The sequence below is a fragment of the Aureobasidium subglaciale genome (genome assembly GCF_000721755.1).
Source record: "Aureobasidium subglaciale EXF-2481 unplaced genomic scaffold scaffold_1, whole genome shotgun sequence".
Classification (NCBI taxonomy): domain Eukaryota; kingdom Fungi; phylum Ascomycota; class Dothideomycetes; order Dothideales; family Saccotheciaceae; genus Aureobasidium; species Aureobasidium subglaciale.
In genome coordinates, this window is record NW_013566994.1 from 801,421 (window position 1) to 823,902 (window position 22,482).

The window sequence follows — 22,482 nt, forward strand, 5'->3', positions numbered from 1 at the left end:
CTGCCGACAAAATTCCCTATCTGCACGTCTTAAGTTGCCAATAAAGAGGCAAGCGACCAAGAACACCAAAGATAAGTCCCGACTAGCTATGTGCGGATATGAAAGGTAGACCTCGTGGTAGCGTAATGGTTCGATCAAGAACTTCAGACCGTAGAGGACGTCGCCTATACGTAGGCCAGGCGTTCATTAAACAATCTTACTTCCAGTCTGGAAACGAGCGAGTGCATTGAATACAATCGCAGCGCAAAAGGCAGATTGTCCAAAGCAGCAAGGCTACTGCCACTCGAGCAGATATCTGTGCAAACACACCACCGCACTCTTGCGACCGAGTGACGTCCGCATACCACCGATTGCCACCGACAATGATGACGAGGACATGATGACTGGCCAGGACGTCACGTTAAACGATGACAGGGAAAGCGACTATGGGTCCGAATTTGGCACAGACGACGAAGCAACTCTCTCTGTACTCCTCGCACAAGCTGCGTCGCAGCCTCTTGCAATAGGCAACCATGCTGGTGTCCTGCCAGGCACTCCCCCTCTGTCGCCATTTGCCAGAGGCACCCGGCGCAAGTATGTCGATGACGAGGGCATTGTCTTCGAGATGGTCTCACGCGACGGTCCTGTCGATGAGGCCTCAATTGAGATTGAGTACGACGAGCACAACCGCTCAGCTTTCTCCCGTAAGTCGTCGTCTATTCATTACTACATTCGTCTGCAAATCTCATAGAGGTCTCCAAACTTTCATCACCAAAACGTCTGGGCTGACCGCTGACAACAGCACTTTACAGCTCGCCTAGACGCAAATCGCGTGTCTGTACCGCCCGAGGCAGATACTGGACCAGAGCAACCAAATCCCCTGGACACGCGATCGCCCATCGAACGATTCCGTACCCCGCCGAAGAAACCTCTCTCTGTCACCGACATTATATCGCCTGCTTGGTGCGAACTACAGTACTGGTACAGCTTGACCAAGTATGGGAGAGTTCGCCGGACCGCCGCCATGAAGCAAGGCTCTTCGGTCCACAAAGTGCTAGAAGAACAGGCCGCGACTGTCCTGCCCGTCGGTACAATCAGACTGCTGGTTGAGAGAATCCTGCAAGAAGAATTGAAGGCAATCGTGCCAGCTGAGACAATCCAACAAGTCGTGCAAAAGGCTCTTGACCAAGAAAAACGCACCTCAGTACCATTGGATGTCGTCGGTGGTCTGGTGCATCAAGTCTTGGAGAAGGGGGAACTTGAGCCCGTCGCTGTCAACACTGTGAGTGAGTCAGTTCACAAAGTGACTGGCGCACAGGTACAGAAAGCTGTCTCGGTCGAAATCGAGACGAAGGAAGATGCCTTTGGTTTGAAGATTTGGAACACCATACAGAATCTGCGAACTCTGAGATCGACAGGAACCGCTCGCGAATTTGAAACCTGGGCCATCATTGAGGGTCAAGTTGTCAATGGCATAATTGACGAGCTCAGTTACGTATGTCCCGACGAAGACTTTGAGGCAGAGGTGGCCCAACAGAAGGAGACCAAGCCCAAGAGGGGCAGGCCGAAAAAGCAGAAAGTTGTCCCAGAGAGCCAAACGCTAGACGCCTTCTTCGGCGGCTCTCAAAACCTTGAAAACGACAATACTGCATGGCTCGGAAATCCGCACGCTGATCGCAGGATCTACATCAAAGACGTCAAGACTCGAGGTTCCAAAAGCATGCCGAAAGGTGAGGCGTCCTTCAGACCAACTTCGATGCAGCTGATGATGTACCATCGAATGCTGTCGCTACTTGCCTCGAACTCTGTGCCAGCTGAACAGGTCTTCACTCGCTACGGTCTCGATAGCGGCATCCCTTTCAGCGACATGTTCATTGCTCAATTGGGCAGTATCGAATCCGGTACAACGATTGAATCGGATGATATGCCAGCTCGAGATGCAGTCGATGAGCTGCTTGCCCACAACAGCCTCGAGAAACTATGGACCTTGATGATCTCGGAGTTTCAGCTCACCATAACTTTTCCCAACAAGCCATCTGCGCCGTCTCCCATCGGCGATGTCCTCATGGCTGAGTATAGAGCCTCTGGTAGCGGTTCGATTATAGGGTCGAAGACCTTTGCCTACGATGTCGACGTGCTGGACGCTTACCTAAAGAAGACTATGGCTTGGTGGAACGGCGAGCGTATGCCGAAGGGCGTCGAGATCGAAGAGGCGTTCAAGTGTCGGATGTGTGAGTTTGCGGAAGTATGCACATGGCGCAAGGACAAGGTCGAAGAAGGCGTCCGCAAGGCTCGACTTCGGAATCAAGTCAAGCAGAAGAGCGACGTTTGATTGATATCGGTATGCTCAGCTGAGGCTCTGCTTACGATCCCGATCCGTGTTCATTCTCGCCGTCAACATCGTATCCGTACTGAGTCTATCTACAAATGGTCTTGGAGAGGCATGCGTCCGTCGTACCATGCGTGGCAGCGTTGGATGTCAAATGTTGGGGGTGATAATGTGCCTCCCGGAGCACAGATGTGCACTAATGCAGCGATGCGTCCAAGATTCGGCATCAACAGTATGCATGACAGGTGAGGATATAGGGCTGTGTTTGATTGTCGCAAACAATCCTCAAGAAGGAGCATGCTCGGTACGCCGTACCGAACAACTCTCCACTGGCAACGGCCAGGGCAGAGAACAATTTACTTGCAAACTGCCACCCTAGTATTGCGCAAGATGAATCCTATGTGTACAGGAAGCGAGGGTGATCCTCCAGATCGAGATGAAAAGGTCTCGGAGGGTGGCTTGAAGGATCATAAAATTAATAGCTGATGGGGAAATTTTACCAAAGCATTGAGCTGAGGCATTGACCCCGAATATCGACATAGGACAGATCCAAGTAAGAAATGGCAATTAATACCGAGCTCGTGCGTGTCTTCAACGTGTCAATCGTTCATAATCTACAGCTATGGAGGCACATGTCCTGAGTGGCAAGCGCCCATTGCTGAGTCCTTGGTGCTCATATGATCTATTCTTTTTGGTCCTCCGTTCAGGCTTGTTCGATCGTGTGCATTGCCATAGCCAGAGTTGGAATTAGTCCCCTGGCAACACTCGGGATTGGCATCAAGCGGTGGACAGAGGAACACGCAGTGCTGTTTCAAGACATGCTTTCACCCTTAAGGCTTCGAACCTGGAAATCTTGACCCCTATGTGGACCCTCAAAAGCGATGCTGGGTCAACAAGAGAAGATGACGTCTTTATAAACAATGCTCTTTGCACTGCCTTTGAAGATTCGTGGTAGCAATGTCACTACTGCATGCTCGCCTTGATGCCTAACGAGAAGCTCGACCTTCGAATCTACACCCCCACATTCGAGCTCTCGGGTATCACTAATGGTCGAAGATCAGCATAAGATAGAGTTTATGTTTAACACTATTTCAACAACCGTGTACCTTTCTATTCACCAAGCGGAGGATTCACCGCAGTGGAGAAGAGCCATGGCCACTGACAGACAGAACTTTGAGAACTGATGATTTAAATGAACGCAGCACCACCAACGTCTCTATTTGTATAATTTGCACTTTTCACATTTCGGAATTCTGTGGAAGAGTGTGGCTTGTCTTCATCTCTTCTCTGACGGTCGACTGAACAATGGAGTAAGGCCGACCAGATGTACCGCGAAGCATATGGTAGCCCGCAAGATCGGCTGCAGGTCGCTGGGACCTGCATCAAGGAGCCGGCGGCGGTGAGCAAAGCACAAGGAGTGACAGGGGCGCACGGTACGGTCTGGGGGTGGGAAGTGGATTCGTGGACTCGCCTTTGGCTAGGCGGCCGAGGTGAGCGTTCGCGCCATGAACTCTTGCGTCCACGAGGGTGATCGTGGGCGTCGGGGCTCGGAAATAAAGGGCTACCGTAGTGTAATGGGCTGGCTGGATGAACATGTGCTCTACTGCTAGGAGGGCTCCAAGTGATTTTCGAGTCAGAAGCAGACATTGTGATCAAACGTTGAGAAGCTGACGAGCACGAGATGTGGATTACGAGTCAGCGGTTGGGAGTATTGAGGAGATGTGTAGGAATAGTGAATCCGCAGAGCCGCCCCTTTTTAATCATGGTTACCCAGGATTCATTTGCACGCCAACTATGCAGCTACATAGCTAGACCGCTGTACAAAGAAGGAAACTTAGTCGAGTCAATAAGCTGAAGGGGGAGCCGCCCCAGGGTACTGGTACAACGTTGATGTCCAGCCATTTCGCGAACGGTACGGTGGCAACATCATCCCCTTCATGACCGTTTGGCAAAGCAGTCTCCTTGTTTCAGAGAGCCTGGCAGTATTAATAGACAGTTGACAATAGCCATTGTTGTAGTTACGAGCGTCTCGCACCTCCAATTTCAAAGCGGGAAGCGGACAAGTCTTGTCCAAGGCGGTGAAACATAGGTCCACTCGAATACTGGGAAGCAAGTTGCTTAGCTAGTTCCAGCAACTCTATCATGTGAGCTCTGGCGCCATCTGGCATCTCGATTCGATAGCCCCTCGGACATTTACAGTAGTTGGGGAGGAGCTTGGGAGAGAGCAGGGCAAAGTAGAGTAATGAGGGGCCAACGGCAACGCATCGTCCAGCTGTACGCTGGACGGTAGAAGAATAAAGTGGCTAGGAATTAGTGAGCCGGTGCTATGCACTGGTCTGACGAGCCAAGTTGTGCAGGGGAAAGATGTTCATGAGATGAATCATTGATTTGCACTGGTAGAAAAATGAAAGATGCATTGCGGCTGCTTTGTTTATTATGATTATTGTTTACTCTGGCTTGGCACGGCACAAGCACAGCTCAAGGGTTGGCTTCCTGGGACAGCAGGACGGTGGTCCATTTGACGTGTGTGAAGCAGTCGGACCAGAGTTGTCGAGTGTCAAAAAGAGATTGGTCGTCATCGTGTCCGTTATGCACATCGGTAGGCGCCTCGAATGTGGATAGCAATGTTGACGGTCTTGACGTCCGTGCAAAGTTGGACGTCCGTGCACTTTGTACAATACGCGGTCGCAGTTGCCCTCTCTTTCGCCCAAGCCGCTGGTGCCTTCCTTCTGTAACTTGCCCATCTATCGACTTTCTCGCATTCTTCTCCCGCCTGGATCGCCTGGATTGTTTTGTTTCCCCCAACTTGGTCTTCTAAAATCTCAACATCGCAACGCGAATTGTTTCCCACCACAAAGCCGATCGATCAGCCTCATCCCCGCTCACTCACGCGCCGCGCCGTCGCATACCTCTGTTTACATTTTCGACCAAGAAGACCTCAGCACCACAACGTCGCTAATCTCCATCAATACTCGACTCCTACGATCGCCGTTCTCTCTACTACCACGCCTATCGTCTATCAAAAAAACCCGTCCGAGTGTCGAGGTACACCTGACTGCCGTGTCGCCGATCGCATCTGTCGCATCCATTCTGCACACGCCCTCGCCCATCTAGAGTGGAGCGTGTTGATGGCCACCTAGCTCTGCCAATCGTCTCGCTTCGCGATACAAGCTCTCCGACCTCCACACATACCTCTCGCGCCCAACTTCAACGCGCTCTGTGCCGCTCCGTCCCTCCAGACGATTCGTCATCCCAGTCATGGACTTTGAATACTCTCCCCATCGTTCTGCCGGAGGAACTCTACACCTCCTCTCGCCAACCCATCCACAATACTCGATCGACGCGTTTCCTTCCATCAAACAGATCCGCCGCTCTCTCTCGCGTTCTCCCTCGAAGCCGTCGCGTTATCATCTGGTCTCGAGGTCCCCCAAGAAGTCCCCTCCACGCTCTGGTCTATCGCGAGCCTTGAGTGCAAACACCGGTGCCGATTCTTCCCTGAAAAATAAGCTTTTACTTCGACGAAACGCGCCTGTTCGCGCCAACGTGCGCAAGGAAACACCAAACACTCTTAGACGCGCTCTGAGTGACGCCAGCAGCCAGGCAAACACCACATCCATGGAATTCACGCAACAGCCAACTCCCGGCGACCAGGAAAATGCATACTTGACCTCGCCCACATCAAGACATCTGGAAGTGCCGCGTGATATGCGCTTCGAAGTCGACGATGAGCCTATCAAGTTTGACTTCTTGAAGGGCCGCAACAGCCTGTCGATGGCCATGAACGGGACTCCAGTCAAGTCGAGTCCGCTCAAACGTAGCGATGGAGTCATGAATCTCGACCAGGCCAATCTTGGTAGTCCCAGAGCCAAGCGACGCAGCTTGCACAGTGCCTCACTCAACTACGACTTCGATGTCTTTGAGCAGGCTTTCGAAGGTCATAACAACGACATCAGCGACGATGAACCCACGCCTGTATCGCCTGTGCGTCAGAGATCTCCTCAACGAACCAAGCCTCTCAGTCTTCGAAGGACTACACTTCAGCAACGAGCAGTCGGAGGCCCCCGTGCTAGGCCATTCCCTGAGTTGAGCGAATCTCCAAGTGGACACTCTAAGGCTCGCGCCAGAATGTCTCTCGACGGTTCATTGCCGCTGCGCGGTCTTGAGCCCTCGGTTCATCTCCCTCCTCCCGAGCAGAAGGTCATTTCTCGCTCAGCACCAAAGCCACATCCCCTCTCCAAGGCACTGAGTCCTTCGTCTTCAGCATCAAGTCTCAATGAAGACACGCCTCGTCTATTGCCCAAGCAGCAACAGTTCTCTAGACCCTACCCCGGCTTTTCTAAGAGTCTGCCTATTGGTGCGCTCAGACCAAAGTCGCACGCCGACTCCAGCGATTCGAGCGATTCGTTCGAGACGCCAGAAGCCTACAAGATGGCAAAACCATTGCCACAGGCTTTCATGTCGACCGGCTTGATCTCTAAGCGTAATCGAAATGTCGACCTTCCCCAGTCTTCATTTGGTAGCAGCATGAACATGCCCGACACTCCTTCGAAGAAGACCATGCTGCCCCATATTGGTGGTGGCACACCGGCTCCTGCAGCCAACTTCGGGAAGTTCTCTCGTCCACTGCACGAGTTTGGCTCTCCAACGACTCCTTGGAGCACGCATCCCGTCCAACCATCTCCTGAATCGTTCGGAAAGGGCGTGAACATTTTCGGTCTTGGCTACTCTTCTGTAAAGTCGAACCGACGTAGTAGTTTCCTTAGCATTGCCGACGAAGACATGTCCAAGTCACCTCTTGGCCACATGGATGTACAAGCCAGCGGTGACGAGATGCCGCCAACCCCTACCAAGGCCGCCTCCTCCGGGACCACGACGATTCGACCCACATCGAAGGGTAAGGGTAACAGTCTGCGAAGTTCCCTCTTCGGCCGCAGATCATCGATTGCACCCGACACCTTCAGTCCCCCGGCTTCAGATGATCAGAAGGCAGTAAATGACTGTAAGTTTATTTCCTCAACTACTCCTTCTTCGGAGTCAAAGACAATTGAGGCTTCGACTCCATCTCTTACTCTTACACCGTGTGGCTCGCCATCTTCTCCTTCTTTTGAACAAGCCATGAGCCTCAGGCAGTCTCATCGTAGATCTTGCCCATCTCCTCTTACTCTTCGGTGCCGGGAAATTCCTTCATTTTCTTCTTCTTCTACCTCATCTGCAGGAGATACTGAAGTAAAGCAACTATTAGCAGTCACGCCATCCACCCGTACAAGCTTCACAGACGCAAACATCCCACCACAGACTCCTCAGGAGAGCTTTACTCCACCAGATCCAAGTGGTCTGTCCATTTCTGGAGAGCACCGCGGACCTGTACTGTTTGGTATGAGTGGTTTGCAGAGCTCAAACAGTTTCCCGCCTGCTACCCCAACAGGGCCAAGAGACTCGGGACTCAACTTTGGCGGAAGCGTCAGACCTGGCGTGTTTGGAGCCTCTGTCTCTGGCTTCTTCGCAAACGATGTTGATACAGCACTCACGTCCCGATTCGAGAGTGTTGCAGCCGTTGGCATTGGAGAATTCTCCCAGGTATACCGTGTGTCAAAACCGGTTGTGGGCAGCCCGGCTGCTCGCCACGAGTTTCCACGCAAACTTGGGAACGTATGGGCTGTCAAGAAGTCAAAGAAACCATATCTTGGTGTCAAGGACCGCGAGAACAAGATGAGAGAAGTCCAGGTTCTCCAGGCCCTTCGCGGAAACGAACACATCCTCGATCTTTGTGACTCGTGGGAGTCAAAGAATCATCTCTACATTCAGACCGAGTTCTGCGAGAACGGCAATCTGAAGGATTTCCTCACACAAACTGGATTTAAGGGTAGGTTGGATGACTTCCGCATCTGGAAGATCTTGCTCGAGATGTCTCAGGTATGTGCATACCCTATGCGAAGTTGTTATATCAAATGCTAATCTTCTTACAGGGCGTCAAGTGCATTCACGATGCCGGGTTCATTCACCTCGATCTCAAGCCAGCCAACGTGTTGATTGACTGGGAAGGAGTTTTGAAAATTGCAGACTTCGGAATGGCTACTACATGGCCTGCACCCAGACATATTGAGGGAGAGGGTGACCGAGAATACATCGGCCCCGAGGTCCTCTCTGGCAAATTTGACAAGCCAGCCGACATCTTCTCACTCGGCATGATCATGCTTGAGATTGCCGGGAACATTGTACTTCCCGACAACGGCTTACACTGGCAAAGACTGCGCAGTGGTGACCTCAGCGACGTCCCTAGCCTTACTTGGAGTTCCGAGAATAGTCTTCCCAGGTATGAGTCTGGCGAGCCTATGGTTGACGACAGCGAAGAAACCATCCGATTTGACGATGTCGTCATGGATATGGGCAATCAGCCCGCTTCAGCCCCACACCGAAGGAGGGAGCTGTCTCAACCACCCAACTTCATGATTGACCCCAACGACAGTGAGGCTCTGGACAAAGTGGTCGAGTGGATGATTTGCCCGTCCCCTGAACAGAGACCAGTGATCGACGAGCTGCTCGGTTGCGGTGGAGTCCAGTGGGTGGAACAGAGAAGACGCGCAGGTGCCACCGTTTACGAAGGCAATTGGGGACCAGCAGATGACGTCCTCAATGCCGGTCACGACATCGACATGGTTGACATCTAAGGACGACCATCTCTCGAACGAAGGGTAACAGACCCTCAACACCTACCAAGGCCAACAGGACAAAGGTGGCGACAACAAGACCACTTTCGGAAAGAAAATACACACAAGACTTATGGTCAACGAGTGAGCGGCAACCTCGCTGCCCATGCAGGAGCGTTGTCCTATTCATGACCAAAACATGAAACTTGTATCAGTAACGACAGCACGATTGATTCCCAGGAACCGAGGATTCCATTTTCCTCAACCTCTTCATTTCTCTTTTTTTTTTGCTCTATCTCTATTTTGGTGACGATGAAGGATCATTGTTCACGAGAGATGGCCGGATTGGGCATTATTGTCTTGTTTTCTTGCTCCTATCTCGATTTTCATCTTTGCTCGGCGATTGGTCCAAGTGAATTGGCCCATGGGGTCGATGGCGTTGGTCATGGGATAAATGGCATATTTTCTTGGTTTCGGAGCGAGCGTGTGGTCGGTGACCACGTGGCGCAGGCGTTACAATTGGCATGGGAGCACATGTCGGATGTCAAGGATCATAAGGCGGCAGCATTCATGGAAGCCACAGGCAAGGGGAGAATAGGCGCGTAGCTAAGATGGCGAGAATTGAGTGATATTGAGAAGCTGAAACACATGGGCCTGTGCACCAGTGCTTGTCGACCTGGTGATAATTGATGTTATTCTAAGCTTTGTGTCCAATGACTCTGTTGGGTGAAGAAGCGTAAGATGTGATGAGAGCGACTTGGTGGGACGATAGAGGGCACAATATGCAGCGAGCCATGTCCCATACAAGGGCATGGATTATAGTTTTGTGCAATGCGGGTTAGGCAAGACTGAATTGTTCCAGAAAACGAATGGAAGTCACGGATACAAGGAAGCGATAGAATTCATGGCTGAAGGCGTCAGGATCTTGGCAGGCATGGACGGGATTATGACATGGCTTTCGAGGGCCTTGATTGCAGCACTTGGACTCGCAAAGTGACCCCCTTGCGGCGCCCTCGCTTCTGGCTAGCCCTTTTGCTTTTGCTTCTCGACCAAGGCAACAGCAACCCCGGCTTCTCCACTTCGCTCTCTAGTAGATTGACAGTCGCAAACACAACATGCTGATACCGTCTGTTGTGAGTCCCGTGGAAGAAGCTTGATCAAACTCGACCGCCCCAGTATACTTGTAATGGCCGACAGTCACGAAACGTCTCGAAGCGTGTCCAGCCGGGACAGTAGCCCTGTCACGGTGCGACACGCCTCGTCCACGTCGATATCCTCGATACCTACTCTTCGGAAACAGCCCTCGGCCACCTTTGCCCCCTCTGAAAGCCCCCGCTCATCGAGGAATCCGTCTCCCGTGCGATCCGCCATGCGCCAACACGGCACTCCTCCAGCGTCATCCGTCCAAGGCAGAGCGGGCTTGCTACGCTCCCGTCAGAGCAGCCACGACACCAGTCCTCACCGCACTCCGGCTTTGTCTACGCCCACCTCGGCCCCTTCGGCTGCTGCCATCCAGCGTGCCCTCTCTGCTGCCAGCATTCCGCAACTCCAGCAGACGCAACAGTCTCAATCTCCCAACTCCGTCACCGACGCTGTCACTCGTCTTACTGCTCAGAAACGTCCCATTGCTACAGCCTCTGGCGAGAGCACCCCGACCTTTGCGCCACCCTCGCCTCGACTAAAGTCTCCTCCTCCTGTGTCTGTTCGCTCTCGCAGGAATTCCGCGTTGGTACAAAATCAAAAACCTGCTCCTCCTTCCATTGTCGTCGAGCCTTCGTCAACACCTTCCGAACACTCAGTCCTGAATGACGCCCTTAGAGAGGAGCCAATACAGCTCCAGCCCCCTCCGGGCCCAAAGGCTCCGTCGAGAGGCCCGAGCGGTCCGAGACCTGTGCTTGAGACTGTTGTAGAGAACATAGCGCCCAACGGTAGCACCAGCTCAAAAGGGTATTGTTAAACTGCTGGAGTCAGCATGCAGCACATAAGCTTACGTGGTATGCAGGACCAAGGCGCAATCTGATGAGGATGGACCTTCGACTATCCGTGCTAAAGCAAAAGATAACAATAATGGAGAAGCCTCCTCTAAACTCGCAGAGAGCGAGAGCGACGCTAACATGAGTGACGGTCGGGGTCGCAGAACTAGCCAGAGCTCGACTATCCGTCCCAAAAATGTCGCCGCCATCAAAGCAGTATATCCAGGTCTCGGTTCTAAATCACGCGCTTCAGAAGGCACTCGAAACATGACTGTCGAGACCGAGACTGTCAGCTCTATTCCTCAGTCCCAGATCGCAACCATCGATCGCTCCACCCTAGGAAGACCTGATTTGGGAGGCTCTCTTCGCATGAAGCCTAGCACCGAAACGATACGACCAAGGAAGGAGAGAAAGCGAGCGACGCGTAAAGCGCCCTCGATTAACAACGGAACGGGTGTGTTTAATCCCCCATTGCATTTGCACCATCGTTCGTCTGTTGCTTCGTTTTCTTCCCATCGCAGAAACATGCCCACATCATCTAGCGAGGCTTACCCTTCGCTTGATTCCACCGATGATTATGAAGACACGCGCTCAGAATCCTCTTTTGCTCATTCGCCTCGTCGCGTTTCTGCTTTTCGTCGCGCTGCTCTAACTTATGTACCATCACACAATACTAACGCATCCATCCGTTCAGCCTCTTCAAAGGCCGATATATTCGAGGCCAGGGTCGCAAGTGCCGTCGATGAAGCAAACTCTTCAGACTCGGACGAGACATTTGTCTACGAATCCAACCCTCCGGAACCACAGCACAGAGTCAGCCGGCATCATTCGCGTACACCCAGCGGAACATCTCTCCACAGCCAGAGTGACTTTCGACACGGGATGCGACCTTATGGCGACCACCGTATTGCTGGCAAGCGGAGCATGAAGTTCTCTAATAATCCTTATAGCGTCTTGGACAGCCCGGAAGCCATGGGTGATGGCACAGTCCGGGCACATCATGCCAGACACATTGGTAGATTCGGACGCCCTGGCGGCAGCAGCCGTACTTCTCTATATGACCAGGACTCGCCGTTCACCCAGGCTTCCAAATTGCGCAGTACTACCTTGTCCGTTTCTGAGCGAGCACCTTCGCGGCCAGGCACACCGCGCAGCACGCAGAGCGCTCAACATCGACCTTCGGGCCTATTCGGCAAGAGGAATGACAACTCGCAATACGACTTTGAAGGTGAAGGCGCCGATGACGAGCGTACACCCATGTTGGGTAGCGTTAGGACACCGAGGAGTCAACGAACCTACGGCAGACGATACAACAGCGACAACAGTATGCGCTCGATCGACTACTATGGCGTCAGAGAGCCGCGCTCGCGATTCAGCAGAGTCGGAGGACTTGTACTCGGACTTCTGGTAGTCATGATGGTGACGATGGGTGCTGTTGGATTGCTGGTCATGTTCAACAAACCCTTGACCAATTTCCATGTGGACAAGATCCAGAACGTTCTCGCAAGTGAGCAAGAAATCATGCTGGACTTGCTGGTTGGAGCCGTCAATCCTAACATCCTAAGCGTGACTGTTACGGATATGGACGTTAATATATTTGCTAAAAGCAAGTATGTCAACCCCATCGGTAGAGACGATGGTACCGTACTAGCAACAGCTCAGCGACGGCGTCTGGTCGCCAAGGGTGAGGCAGGCGGTACACCATGGCAGGACGAACATGGACACTGGCACGCAGGCTCAGGAGTGGACCAAGGCACAGACCCCATCGAAGGCGACTCGCAAACCATGCTGCTCGGCAGGATCCTACACTTCGATCAAGCTCTTTGCTTTGAAGGATCACCACTCAAACGACACACGCACTACTCGTTGGGTGAGCTTCGTCTTGGACATCCTGGGAATAAAACAGAGAGCGGCGGATCGGAACGATGGGAAAGAGTACTCCAATATCCCTTCGAACTCATCCTACGAGGAGTGCTGCGGTACCAACTACCGATGAGCAACAGACACCAGACAGCGGCCATCGGTGCCAGTGTAATAGTACATCCCGAGGACCCTATAGACAGCCACGGACGTATGCGTCTCGAAAGTGTAGACGACAGCGAGGATTGGCAATGGATAGAAGGTGACTACTTGGACGGTGTCGAAGGATTCATGGCAGAATTGCACTAACTAGCTGCATCTCTGTCATTGTAGTCGTCTAGACTTTTGTTCTTTTTTCTCAAGATTTTATGACTTCTTGACGTTTTAGCATTTTGGAGCGAGTGGAGGGTATTTGATTATTCCTCTTACGGATGGAAGTTTTGTTTTATTGATTGAGTATGGGATCGGGCAAGCATACAATGGGAAAGGGCAGCGGTGTACGATGACGAGCTGGAACAAGAGATGGGGGATTGGCTCAAGCCATGTATTGAACTTGTACATGAACAGTTAGCTAGCCGTGTTGAATGATGCACGAACTGTTTGAACTTTTCATACATCTGATCCAAAACAAGTGGCAAGCAAAGATGAGGGCATTCTTGGTAGGCATGGGATTCTGTTCAGCAGCGTCGGCGGGCCGCAGAGCCTCGGTCACTCTCTCCGGACTTCAGTTCGTGGAGTCGCACATGTGCATGGCGTAAAAGGAGACACTTAGCGACTGACAACAAAAGACCACCGACATCATAATATCAGCATTTCTATTGTCGCGGATTTGAGCAGATTTCAACGACACCAATTATGACTGGACTTGCGTGAGTGACCGGCCCACGACTCGCACGACCGCGCCGAGCGCGTCACACTGGCAACCAGGACGACGACATAGCACGTAGACACAGCAGCCATGGACGGCCCAGATCTCAGTCGCATCGAGTCGCTGGACTCTATCAAGATGCCGACGCCGTCAAATATGCGCACCGGCGTGCCACGTATCGACACGGAGCCAATGTTCACTGCTCTGAGAGCGGCCATTGGGGAGTCTTGGTCAGAGTACAAGTCGACCTTTTCCTCTTTCTTCCTAGGTAACTAGCCTTCTACCGGCTTGTAGTCGCATGCGCTGACTCTTTCGAATCTAGGCAAACTCAACCAGGCCGAACTTTCACAAGTCACAGATCGACTCCTCTCCTACGCACCGAGCGTGTTGTACAACGGTGCCCTGGTCTCGACTGTCCACCTGCACAACAAGCTCTTTGGTGCCCTGCATTCAAACATATACCGCGATGCTCCTCCGGAACCCGTCGCATCATGGGTACTAGCAACCGATGCCCCGGCCTCGGCCAGCGCCTCCAAATCACTTTCACAAGGTGGTGGTGACAAGGCCGAAGAGAGATTGAAACGCGAAGTCATGGCTCTCTCCGCCCGCGACAGGAGGAGGATAAAAAGTGCAAAGGACAATCTCCCTGCTGTTCCGCGATCCGGGCCTTTGCGAGAAAACGCTACCTACGCAACCGCCCTCACAGTCCCAGTCACTTCCTCCCAAATACCAGACGCCATACCCACCACAGCGACCTCCCTCAGCAAGACAAACTGGGATCTAGAAATCAGACGACGATACGCCGTGCCTCTGGCATCAGAAACCCTCGACTTTCCCTCTCGCGCAGATATACAAGCACGTATTGAACCAATCTGCTACGAAGAAGGCGTGGGCTTGTCTGCAGTACCCATGACTTCCGCCGCCTTGCAAGCAATAGCCGAACTTGTAGAAACAGCCACAGAAACATATATCAAAGAACGCCTTACCGAATTCTTCTCCACGACACGCTCAAACGCACCTTTCGACCTCGGACCCACGACTGCAAGATTCAGAGCACAGATGCGGAAGGAGGAGGAAGCCATTGATCGTGGACAATTGGGGAGAAGTGCGGCTGGCTTCTTACCTTGTGAGCAAGATGCGCTTACACGGAGGGAACCCTTGTCTTTGGACGAGGTACGCATGACTTTACGTCTCAACGATACAAGATTACGTCTCGATCCCTTCTTGGCCCAGGAAATCATGGATGGTGTGGAGATGGACATGGTGGATACACCCATGGCCATGACGAATGGTGATCATGACCCTATGGACACCAAAGATGCGGACGTCGATGCCATGATGACTGATGACGACGACATGGGTGGATGGGAGGGTGCGACGGCGGCGGACAGAGATGTGCTATTCGGTGTCTTGGACTTTGTACTCGCGCCTGGGGGGATGACGTAGAATGCCTCTCAGCAAGAGATCAAGCTACCAGACACCATCGCAAAAACTGCTACATCTATACCCGAGAATGAGCTGCCAGATGCCAGCGACAAAACCCGCTGTATCTATACCTAATAACATCTCCATCGCCAAAAAAGATGGCCATTTCACCCGCACTCGGAGCATCAACACAAACCCCCTTCCAAGCACCAGGCTAAGCCCACAAGCACCACCAAACCCACCATGGCCTCACGCACAAAACCCAACCACACGCTTCATCAACACTATGACTACCTTATACACACTCCCCCAAGCGAACCCAAGCGACGTCTCATGTGGTCTTTTACCCTGGAAACAGCCTGCGAGCTGTCTCATCTGTGGCTCGAAACGCATGTATCAGACAAAGAGCAAGGTTACGTGGGCATATGGAAAGATACCATTCTTTTTTTTTGATCTAGATCAACAAATTCCTTTTTTTAATTGCAAGAAAATGCTATTGATGAAAGAAACATGAGAACGGCTATCGGGATGGTCGATGAGGACCTTTCCCAAGTTGTGGTTTGGTCATGTGTTGGTTGATCTGGATTTGTGGAGTTTGATGTTGTACAGATGTTCGAGCTCTGCGCCTTTGGATCAAGCAGATATGAAATGTTGATAAACCGCTTTCAACCTTGTACGAAGTCACAGTCTCAATGTCGCGGTTGTCGCAAGAGACATTTTCGACAAGAAGGTGGTCGAAAATGTAGAGCAGGGTCTGACCTCCAGCAAGAAAACATTCAACCACGATCTTTTTTCCCTCACCACTATACCCACCACCCAAATCAAGGTATCATAGATGGCCAAAAAAAAAAACAAGCTGTGCGACATCTCAGATCTGCGGTTGAGTATAGGATTTGGTGGCTTAGGGTTAGGAAAACCAAAAAGTAGAAGGTGCACAAAAACATACAGCAGCAGGGATTCCCACGTGGTCACCCACCGTAGCACTAATCTGCCGTTCAACTGCTTATGTATGGCAGAGCGGACGGGATGCCCAGTTTTCAGCTGACTGTGGCCGTATGTGCTTGAAACAAGATTTCGAAGAATTATTATCCAAACACATGATAGGACATGTCTGTCTAAGACCGCGAATCCTACTTCCCGTGCTGCTGTCGTTGTCCTCGAGGTTGCAGGACTGCTTCTTGCACTCTACATGGCCCTATGCAACTAGTAGAGATAACGACGATTGACAAGCATGCGGTTGCTACAGTCATGATAGATTTCTCTTCTTGACGGCATCGCACACAAGTCTAGGTAGACACTCAGAAACACCGCAACACCACGCTGCTCATGGCCGGCATCATCAGTCTCTCCACTGTCGGCACAATCATCATATCGACCCTCTGCGCCACCTCTCAAGCCTGAGAACGTAAGTCCCCCCACCCAAACTCTTCCACTCCCATCCACAACTCCACCATCTAGTCACTGCCTATGACAACACCAGCGGCTACTGCGACCCCAAAGGCAACACCCGCTACCGCATAATCTCCGGCGCCTCCACCCTCGGAAAATGTATGACCTTCGACCGCGACATGCCCGGCACGGGATGTCGCGAATACACAAGCGGTGGCGGCTCCAATGGTTGCACCTCTGGGTCTTTTATTCCTAGATCTGTGTATTTGCGTGGTGGGAGGTGTGTTGTGTTTGGTCAGCCTGATTGTCAGGGAAGGTATGGGGGATACTGGCCGTCCGGCTAATGGATGCTTGAGCTTTTCAAATTATGATGGTTGGGGCCCGATTAGCTCATTTTTGATGTGAGGGTTGTGAGTATCTTCACCTTCGTGACTGCTTTGGAATTTGAGTTGACTTGTTCGATCTAGAGGAGTGGGGGTGTAAGAGGCATCGGTTGCAGAAGAGTGGTCGAACAGGTAGTTGGGCTTGTCTGATACTTGATGATAGTTGTGTCATACTCGTTGGCCTCGTACTTCGCGCGTTTGTTTCCCGTAGCTCAGTATGGTTTTCGAAGCCTGTGAGGTGGCCGCAGCCAATCTGTGTGACCAATTCTCTCCAGGCTCACTCGCATGTCAGCTGTCTCGGAACCAGGCTAGAAAGTCACAGAGCATATCTTTTGAACGCGACAGATCAATGAGTGGCATTTTGAGGTCACAGTTCTGTCCTGAGAAGCCATATCGTCCTCGTCGAATCTCATAAGCTGCAAGGTCAGAGGGCAGAACATAGAGAAGTCAAGAGACAAGCAATAGTGGGAAGTATTCCAGACAGACACCCAGATAAAAAAAAACCGTCTCTACAAAGTAAGCCGCACCTCTGATTTGAAGCTTGAAAGTGATATGACAATGGTTTTCCAGTTGTTCAACATGCAGCCAAGAGTCAAGCATCGTCATCGTCCTCCGACGTTTTAGCTTCGGTGTCGGCATCGACTCCGGCTCCCCCTGCCGGCTCATTCGACATCCTTTCCTGCCTCCTCTCCCTGCGCACCAACTCAACCTCCATTCTCGTCATATCCTCGGGAACAATACCTTTTAATCCGTTGTCGTCGACGTCAAAGTATAATGCCCATTCCCCCGGTCCGTACCGCACTGCCATGAATCCCTCCCATCCAGTCAACATGACTCTTCGGTCCATCTTGGTCACGTCCCAGGGTCCGATGATGTGATGCTCAGATTCAGCTCGGTTGCCGTGTTTGACTTCGCAGGTATCCCGATCTACGTATATCCAATTCAGTTGAGGCGGGTCATTTGAAATTGTTGATACCATGCCCTCGCCCTGTCGTCCCCAATCATGATCGGGATAGGGAAGGAAGTAGCCCGCGAAAGGATGGTCCTCTGGATGACCGTCTGGGAACTCCTCCGATGGTACGTTGAGATACAACTGGTTTTGCTCCGTCAGCATCCATAGATGTGGAGTATGGCTCAATCGAGCCTTGAACTTTGGGGAGGCTGTTCATACCTTGTTTTCGCTTAGCACCACCTCGCATCCATCAATCTCACGGCCAGCTTTCGTGACGCGCGAACATGCCACTGCAAGGTTCGTCTTCAATCCTCGATGTTTCTCGCGAGCGTTTTGTTTTTGGCCCTGGCGTACTGCCTCTGTAGTTCCGATGATGGCAGGGCACGCGGCGATGGCAGTCAAGATGCCCAGTACCATGATGCCAGACGGGACTTCGACCAGACTTACGGGTTAGAATAAAGACGGTCTAGGGTCTCGTTCTATATAAACCTGTTTTCGGTAAAGGGTCCGAGGGACTTTGACATCTCACGCTTGGGCCGGATGTGGCTATTCCGTGCAGATGCATGCATTACGCACCACCTCGAGTTGAAGCAAAAGAAACCTGATTGATGTCCGGAATAATATGGCTCTTGGTCAGAAAAATTGAGGTGCCCTGCGGTCATCGGTATTGTGAATCATAAAAGAAGAGTCTAATCTGACTTGAATCACACAACCACACGCTCCTCCTCACTTTACAAACAAGACCTTGACAGCCACGACGACTTTGTCCACTACCTATCGAAAAAATACAAGCATGTCTTCAGGGTACATCATACTTCCCATAGCACAAAAGGTCGTGCATCAAACACTGACCTCACTCCCCAGAGCCCCCACCCAAGAAGCCACCAACAACACCACCTCGCCCTCCCCCACCTCCCGCCCCAAACCCTCCAAACTCGGCCAAAACAAAAACACCCAACTCCAAAAGCAACAAGCCCCCGCCTCCGACGAAGACTCCGAACAAGAAGAAAAACCAGAACTAGCACCCAAACGAGCCGGTGGCCGCCGCATGGTCCCAGTGCATCAATCACGCATCACAGACCGCCCTGCCAAAGTCGGCGAAAAGGACAGTTCGCTCAAGATCAAAATCGAGTTGGATTTGGAAGTCGAGGTAGAGATATATGCAAGAGTCAAGGGTGATGTGACGATAGGGCTGATGTAAAATTCCAATTTTTAGGTTGAGATTTATGCACGTGTCAAGGGAGATGTGACGATTGGTTTATTGTAAGGGTGAGTCCTTTTTTCTGTACTGAGGTACGCTTGGGGACGGGGCGCAAGGCTAATGGAGTGTAGGACTGCTGAGCCGTGATCGTTATTTGTTCGAGGGTACAGGTCATATATGTGCGTATGTTGGACCAAGTAGTTGGCACTCTGCTCCTCAGTAGCTTAGCATATTCTTCTGGAGAATGTCGTCAAAGTCGTTAACATATACCAGATGCCCTGAGCTCAGTCTTATATCGATCCTGCAGTGTAAAGCCAAAACCTGTGCTCACAAGAAATCAATGATTAACATGAGACTCTAGTGTGGTAATTCAGTGGAGCCTCTATCGTAAGACTCCAGCAACCTGTTTTGATAAGCAGCCCTTATCGAACCCCGCAAGCTACAAAGTCAAAGATCGGAAGTACAGCATAACACAAGAAAGAACATCCTAAAGATAAAAGATAAGCAGCAACAGTATTTGTATTGAGACATTAGAACAAACGACTATCTCAGAAAAGTGACCAGCGAAAGTAGAGAAGTAGGAAGACAATGTTGACTCATCAAGAGCCAACCCTGACAATAGGAGCTATTGATCTCGAATAGGACAAACGCGTATACGGAACCAGTCGGAAGGAGTCACACCAATCATTGGAAACCGATGTTGGCGGCAAAGTCACCAGTAAGAGGGATGAAGCTCGAATCACCGAGTCTCAGAGACCAGTAGGCCTCACCAGTCAAAGCCAACTGAGGGTGGATGAAGACGTTGTTGAGAGTAGCGCCCCAAGAGTTCTTAGCCGAGCACTGGAGAGTAGTAGTACCACTGCAGACAACAGGAATATATCCATTAGCCTTGACCTTGTTGGCAGGGAAGAACATGACAGTGTATGCGAGACCGGTACCAGGGAAGAAGCTGTTGTAGACGGCCATGATGTAACCGTACTTCTTGTCCTTGAGGTGGCCAGTGGAGGGATCGAGGACGAAGCCGGGGGTAATGGCTTGACCGTGAAGGAAGGTGGTGTAGTCGTAGTAGTTGACATAGGCGTTAGAGTAGCCTGAGCCAGCAGTGGCAGAGTCGAACTCGATCTCCTGACCATCAGCACTGGTGCCAGAAGAGGTCACGCGGAGCTTCGCATCGGCGACTGCAGTGGCGGAAGCCTTAGCTGTAGACGATGTAGAGGATGCAGCCGATGATACTACAGACGAGCTGGTAGATGTAGCACTGGCTGTGGTAGTCGAAAATATCGTGGTGATAGTAGTCGAGGTGGCGAGGGTGGTCGTCTCGTTGATAGTAACGGTCGACGCAACTGTAACTTGACTGAATTGCATCGAACAGGCGGAAGAGATGACAGTAGCAGGGTACTTGGTCAAGACAGCGGGAGTCGAGACATCACGCTTGGCAGGTGCAGCGTCATCAGAAGCTATGGAGTCAACAGGAAGGTACCATGTGACGTTCTTGTTGGAGTCAAAGACAGCAGCGATGGCGTTGGTAGAGTTGGTGGTAAGGCCAGGGAAGTACTCAGACTCGTCACCATCGTCACGCTTGCGCATGGCGGGTGCGGTCACTGTGGCGTAAGAAGTAGAAGTGGCAACAGGAGCAACTGTGGTAGTTGCTGTCACTCTCACGGCAGGTGCAGTAGAGTAGCCAAGGTAGGCGGAGCAGAAAGGCTGGAAAACCGAGCTCAATTGGGCCGGGTCAGACTTCATCTCTCCAGAGGCCTGATAGACGGCACCAGTCTTGTCACCGGTCTTGGGGTCGATGCTAGCACCAGAAGTGCTGACGTAACCATAGCTGTATTCGATGATGAGCTTGCCACTATATTGAGTGTTAGTTTGTCATACGGAAAGCCCACTTAACGGACAAGCTTACCTGCTGGTGGATGATCCAATAGAAGTGGCGTACTTGGAAGCCCAAGCCTCGGTGTACAGAGTGCAATACTGTCCCTGAGGGTGCTTGTTGTCGTTCAGGTTGATAATGTAAGTGTTGAAGAATTGGCACTTCTTGGCTGGTGTGCCATCAGAAGAAGGGTTATTGATGGCGTACTGAGTCTGAGCGTCGCAAGCTGCAGCACAAAGTCTGGCATCAAAGGGTCCGGTGAAGATCTTGCTGGTGATGAAGGTGTTGTAGCCTTGTGCATCAAGGGGGGCATCGATAGCCTTGGTACCATAGTAGATGGCATCAGAGTAGCCTGCTGGAGCAGCAAGAGTCTTGTTAGTGTAGCCGTTTGATCCAGCGATCAAGACCTGGAACTTGTTGCGGTACTGTCTGTACGTTCAAAGTTAGCTTCATGTGATACCGATGGTCATGACAAAAGTTTTTACCCGTAGTTGTTGGCGTTGGATTGTGATACCGGACCTCCCTAAAATTGCAGTCAATATCATAACACTTTGTAGGATCGGCTCGTAATCACCCAAAAGACGCATTTGATGTATGTAACACTGGCGGGGTTTTCGCAGCCAGATGCTCCCGAGCCAGGATCGACACTAGGGTCTCTCTCGAAGTAAAGGTTAAAGGAAAGGCATCCATAGATAGCGTCTAGAGTGGGGTGATCAGCAAGATCTTCATATGTCGATCAACGATTGCAGCTTACTGCACTTGGCAGCACACTTTGCGGTATCAAAGGTGCTGAGGGTGGTGAAACCAAGATAACCATAGGCGCTGGAAAAAGGTCAATACCGATTCAAATCATATGTTGATTACTCCAGTGGCATACTTGTTAGAAGCGTTGGCGTTGACAAAGGTATTTGTGTAGCCCGAAGGAACAGGTGCGCTTGAGGCCACCGAAGCGAAATCCGAGTTTGAGGCAAAGGCAGCAGGAGTGTCGGGAGAGTAAGTTGGGGCTCCAGTAGCACCAGCAGCTAGACTGGTACAGGCAGCTCCTCTCTTCTCGATGGCTGTAGCGGTTGCAGCCACATCACTGGCGACCGAGGTAGCTGGAGCAGTGGCTTGAGCGACCAGAGAGGTGAAATCGTAAGAGACAACTTGAGCAGTGGCTCCGACAGCAGGGTCATAGGAGATAGGTTCGGGGGCGGCGAGGACCATGTTAATATCGATCTCCTGAGGGCGAGCGGCAGGCATGGCAGCCGCCATGGCGGCAAAGCCTTGAATAGCGAGTGTGAGACGCATCGTGCGTGTTGGAGAGCTTCTGTATGGTAGACCAAATGATGCTTGAGGAGTTCGAGCATTAGGTATAGATGTATGAGGTGGCTTTTATAACACTCTTCACTACACTTTTCATCATTACCAGTTGCGCAACTCGATCCGTAACCACAAAGCCCATACCACGATCGTTGGTAAAACTGTCAGCAATAAGGAGCCTAAGCATGGCATTAGCGAAGCTTAGGACATAGTTCTTTGACGTTTCGAGAACCAGGAGACCAGCGGCGTGCTTGGGCTCGCGTCATAGGATACCATCTCCTGATCGTAATCTGCTGAGTGC

At 51.6% G+C, this 22,482-nt stretch overlaps 10 protein-coding genes across 10 annotated transcripts; 7 read left to right on the plus strand and 3 right to left on the minus strand.

The window, feature by feature from the left end:
• Positions 1 to 51: 51 nt before the first annotated feature.
• AUEXF2481DRAFT_85215 (uncharacterized protein) lies at positions 52 to 2,311 on the plus strand (the record flags this gene model as incomplete). The annotated part of the gene is made up of 3 exons (XM_013492869.1): positions 52 to 683; positions 792 to 1,261; positions 1,298 to 2,311. The coding sequence occupies exons 1-3, from the start codon at positions 377 to 379 to the stop codon at positions 2,309 to 2,311; spliced, it is 1,791 nt and encodes a 596-aa protein (XP_013348323.1). The 5' UTR covers positions 52 to 376.
• Positions 2,312 to 3,020: 709 nt separating this feature from the next.
• AUEXF2481DRAFT_187643 (uncharacterized protein) lies at positions 3,021 to 4,384 on the minus strand. The gene is made up of 3 exons (XM_013492974.1): positions 4,344 to 4,384; positions 3,415 to 4,284; positions 3,021 to 3,351 (listed from the first exon to the last, which is right to left on the minus strand). The coding sequence occupies exon 2, from the start codon at positions 3,953 to 3,955 to the stop codon at positions 3,497 to 3,499; it is 459 nt and encodes a 152-aa protein (XP_013348428.1). The 5' UTR covers positions 3,956 to 4,284; positions 4,344 to 4,384; the 3' UTR covers positions 3,021 to 3,351; positions 3,415 to 3,496.
• Positions 4,385 to 5,566: 1,182 nt separating this feature from the next.
• AUEXF2481DRAFT_25520 (uncharacterized protein) lies at positions 5,567 to 8,976 on the plus strand (the record flags this gene model as incomplete). The annotated part of the gene is made up of 2 exons (XM_013492566.1): positions 5,567 to 8,221; positions 8,275 to 8,976. 2 exons carry the CDS (start codon positions 5,567 to 5,569, stop codon positions 8,974 to 8,976), a joined length of 3,357 nt encoding a protein of 1,118 aa, XP_013348020.1.
• A 146-nt stretch (positions 8,977 to 9,122) lies between these two features.
• AUEXF2481DRAFT_187459 (uncharacterized protein) lies at positions 9,123 to 9,664 on the plus strand. Its single transcript, XM_013492975.1, has one exon. The coding sequence runs from the start codon at positions 9,268 to 9,270 to the stop codon at positions 9,559 to 9,561; it is 294 nt and encodes a 97-aa protein (XP_013348429.1). The 5' UTR covers positions 9,123 to 9,267; the 3' UTR covers positions 9,562 to 9,664.
• Positions 9,665 to 9,948: 284 nt separating this feature from the next.
• Positions 9,949 to 13,390, plus strand: AUEXF2481DRAFT_35550 (uncharacterized protein). The gene is made up of 3 exons (XM_013492699.1): positions 9,949 to 10,902; positions 10,958 to 11,382; positions 11,623 to 13,390. The coding sequence occupies exons 1-3, from the start codon at positions 10,142 to 10,144 to the stop codon at positions 13,095 to 13,097; spliced, it is 2,661 nt and encodes an 886-aa protein (XP_013348153.1). The 5' UTR covers positions 9,949 to 10,141; the 3' UTR covers positions 13,098 to 13,390.
• A 356-nt stretch (positions 13,391 to 13,746) lies between these two features.
• On the plus strand, positions 13,747 to 15,102 carry AUEXF2481DRAFT_25522 (uncharacterized protein; the record flags this gene model as incomplete). The annotated part of the gene is made up of 2 exons (XM_013492567.1): positions 13,747 to 13,924; positions 13,979 to 15,102. 2 exons carry the CDS (start codon positions 13,747 to 13,749, stop codon positions 15,100 to 15,102), a joined length of 1,302 nt encoding a protein of 433 aa, XP_013348021.1.
• A 1,121-nt stretch (positions 15,103 to 16,223) lies between these two features.
• AUEXF2481DRAFT_35552 (uncharacterized protein) lies at positions 16,224 to 17,307 on the plus strand. The gene is made up of 3 exons (XM_013492700.1): positions 16,224 to 16,486; positions 16,540 to 16,880; positions 16,938 to 17,307. The coding sequence occupies exon 2, from the start codon at positions 16,696 to 16,698 to the stop codon at positions 16,873 to 16,875; it is 180 nt and encodes a 59-aa protein (XP_013348154.1). The 5' UTR covers positions 16,224 to 16,486; positions 16,540 to 16,695; the 3' UTR covers positions 16,876 to 16,880; positions 16,938 to 17,307.
• A 49-nt stretch (positions 17,308 to 17,356) lies between these two features.
• AUEXF2481DRAFT_187985 (uncharacterized protein) lies at positions 17,357 to 18,410 on the minus strand. Its single transcript, XM_013492976.1, has 2 exons — positions 18,025 to 18,410; positions 17,357 to 17,946 (listed from the first exon to the last, which is right to left on the minus strand). The coding sequence occupies exons 1-2, from the start codon at positions 18,220 to 18,222 to the stop codon at positions 17,446 to 17,448; spliced, it is 699 nt and encodes a 232-aa protein (XP_013348430.1). The 5' UTR covers positions 18,223 to 18,410; the 3' UTR covers positions 17,357 to 17,445.
• Positions 18,411 to 18,584: 174 nt separating this feature from the next.
• AUEXF2481DRAFT_85220 (uncharacterized protein) lies at positions 18,585 to 19,249 on the plus strand. Its single transcript, XM_013492870.1, has one exon. It carries the CDS (start codon positions 18,599 to 18,601, stop codon positions 19,004 to 19,006), a length of 408 nt encoding a protein of 135 aa, XP_013348324.1. The 5' UTR covers positions 18,585 to 18,598; the 3' UTR covers positions 19,007 to 19,249.
• Positions 19,250 to 19,690: 441 nt separating this feature from the next.
• Positions 19,691 to 22,169, minus strand: AUEXF2481DRAFT_25525 (uncharacterized protein; the record flags this gene model as incomplete). Its single annotated transcript, XM_013492568.1, has 6 exons — positions 19,691 to 20,858; positions 20,913 to 21,308; positions 21,365 to 21,402; positions 21,454 to 21,578; positions 21,634 to 21,701; positions 21,757 to 22,169. 6 exons carry the CDS (start codon positions 22,167 to 22,169, stop codon positions 19,691 to 19,693), a joined length of 2,208 nt encoding a protein of 735 aa, XP_013348022.1.
• Positions 22,170 to 22,482: the final 313 nt, after the last annotated feature.

Coding starts and splice junctions, on each gene's coding strand:
- AUEXF2481DRAFT_35550 (XM_013492699.1), top strand. CDS start 10,142: ATGGCCGACAGTCACGAAACGTCTCGAAGCGTGTCCAGCCGGGACAGT. Junction 10,903..10,957: donor GGTAGCACCAGCTCAAAAGG/GTATTGTTAAAC, acceptor CGTGGTATGCAG/GACCAAGGCGCAATCTGATG. Junction 11,383..11,622: donor CTCGATTAACAACGGAACGG/GTGTGTTTAATC, acceptor CCATCCGTTCAG/CCTCTTCAAAGGCCGATATA.
- AUEXF2481DRAFT_187459 (XM_013492975.1), top strand. CDS start 9,268: ATGAAGGATCATTGTTCACGAGAGATGGCCGGATTGGGCATTATTGTC.
- AUEXF2481DRAFT_187643 (XM_013492974.1), bottom strand. CDS start 3,955: ATGTCTGCTTCTGACTCGAAAATCACTTGGAGCCCTCCTAGCAGTAGA.
- AUEXF2481DRAFT_85220 (XM_013492870.1), top strand. CDS start 18,599: ATGTCTTCAGGGTACATCATACTTCCCATAGCACAAAAGGTCGTGCAT.
- AUEXF2481DRAFT_187985 (XM_013492976.1), bottom strand. CDS start 18,222: ATGGTACTGGGCATCTTGACTGCCATCGCCGCGTGCCCTGCCATCATC. Junction 17,947..18,024: donor TGGTGCTAAGCGAAAACAAG/GTATGAACAGCC, acceptor GAGCAAAACCAG/TTGTATCTCAACGTACCATC.
- AUEXF2481DRAFT_35552 (XM_013492700.1), top strand. CDS start 16,696: ATGGTTGCACCTCTGGGTCTTTTATTCCTAGATCTGTGTATTTGCGTG.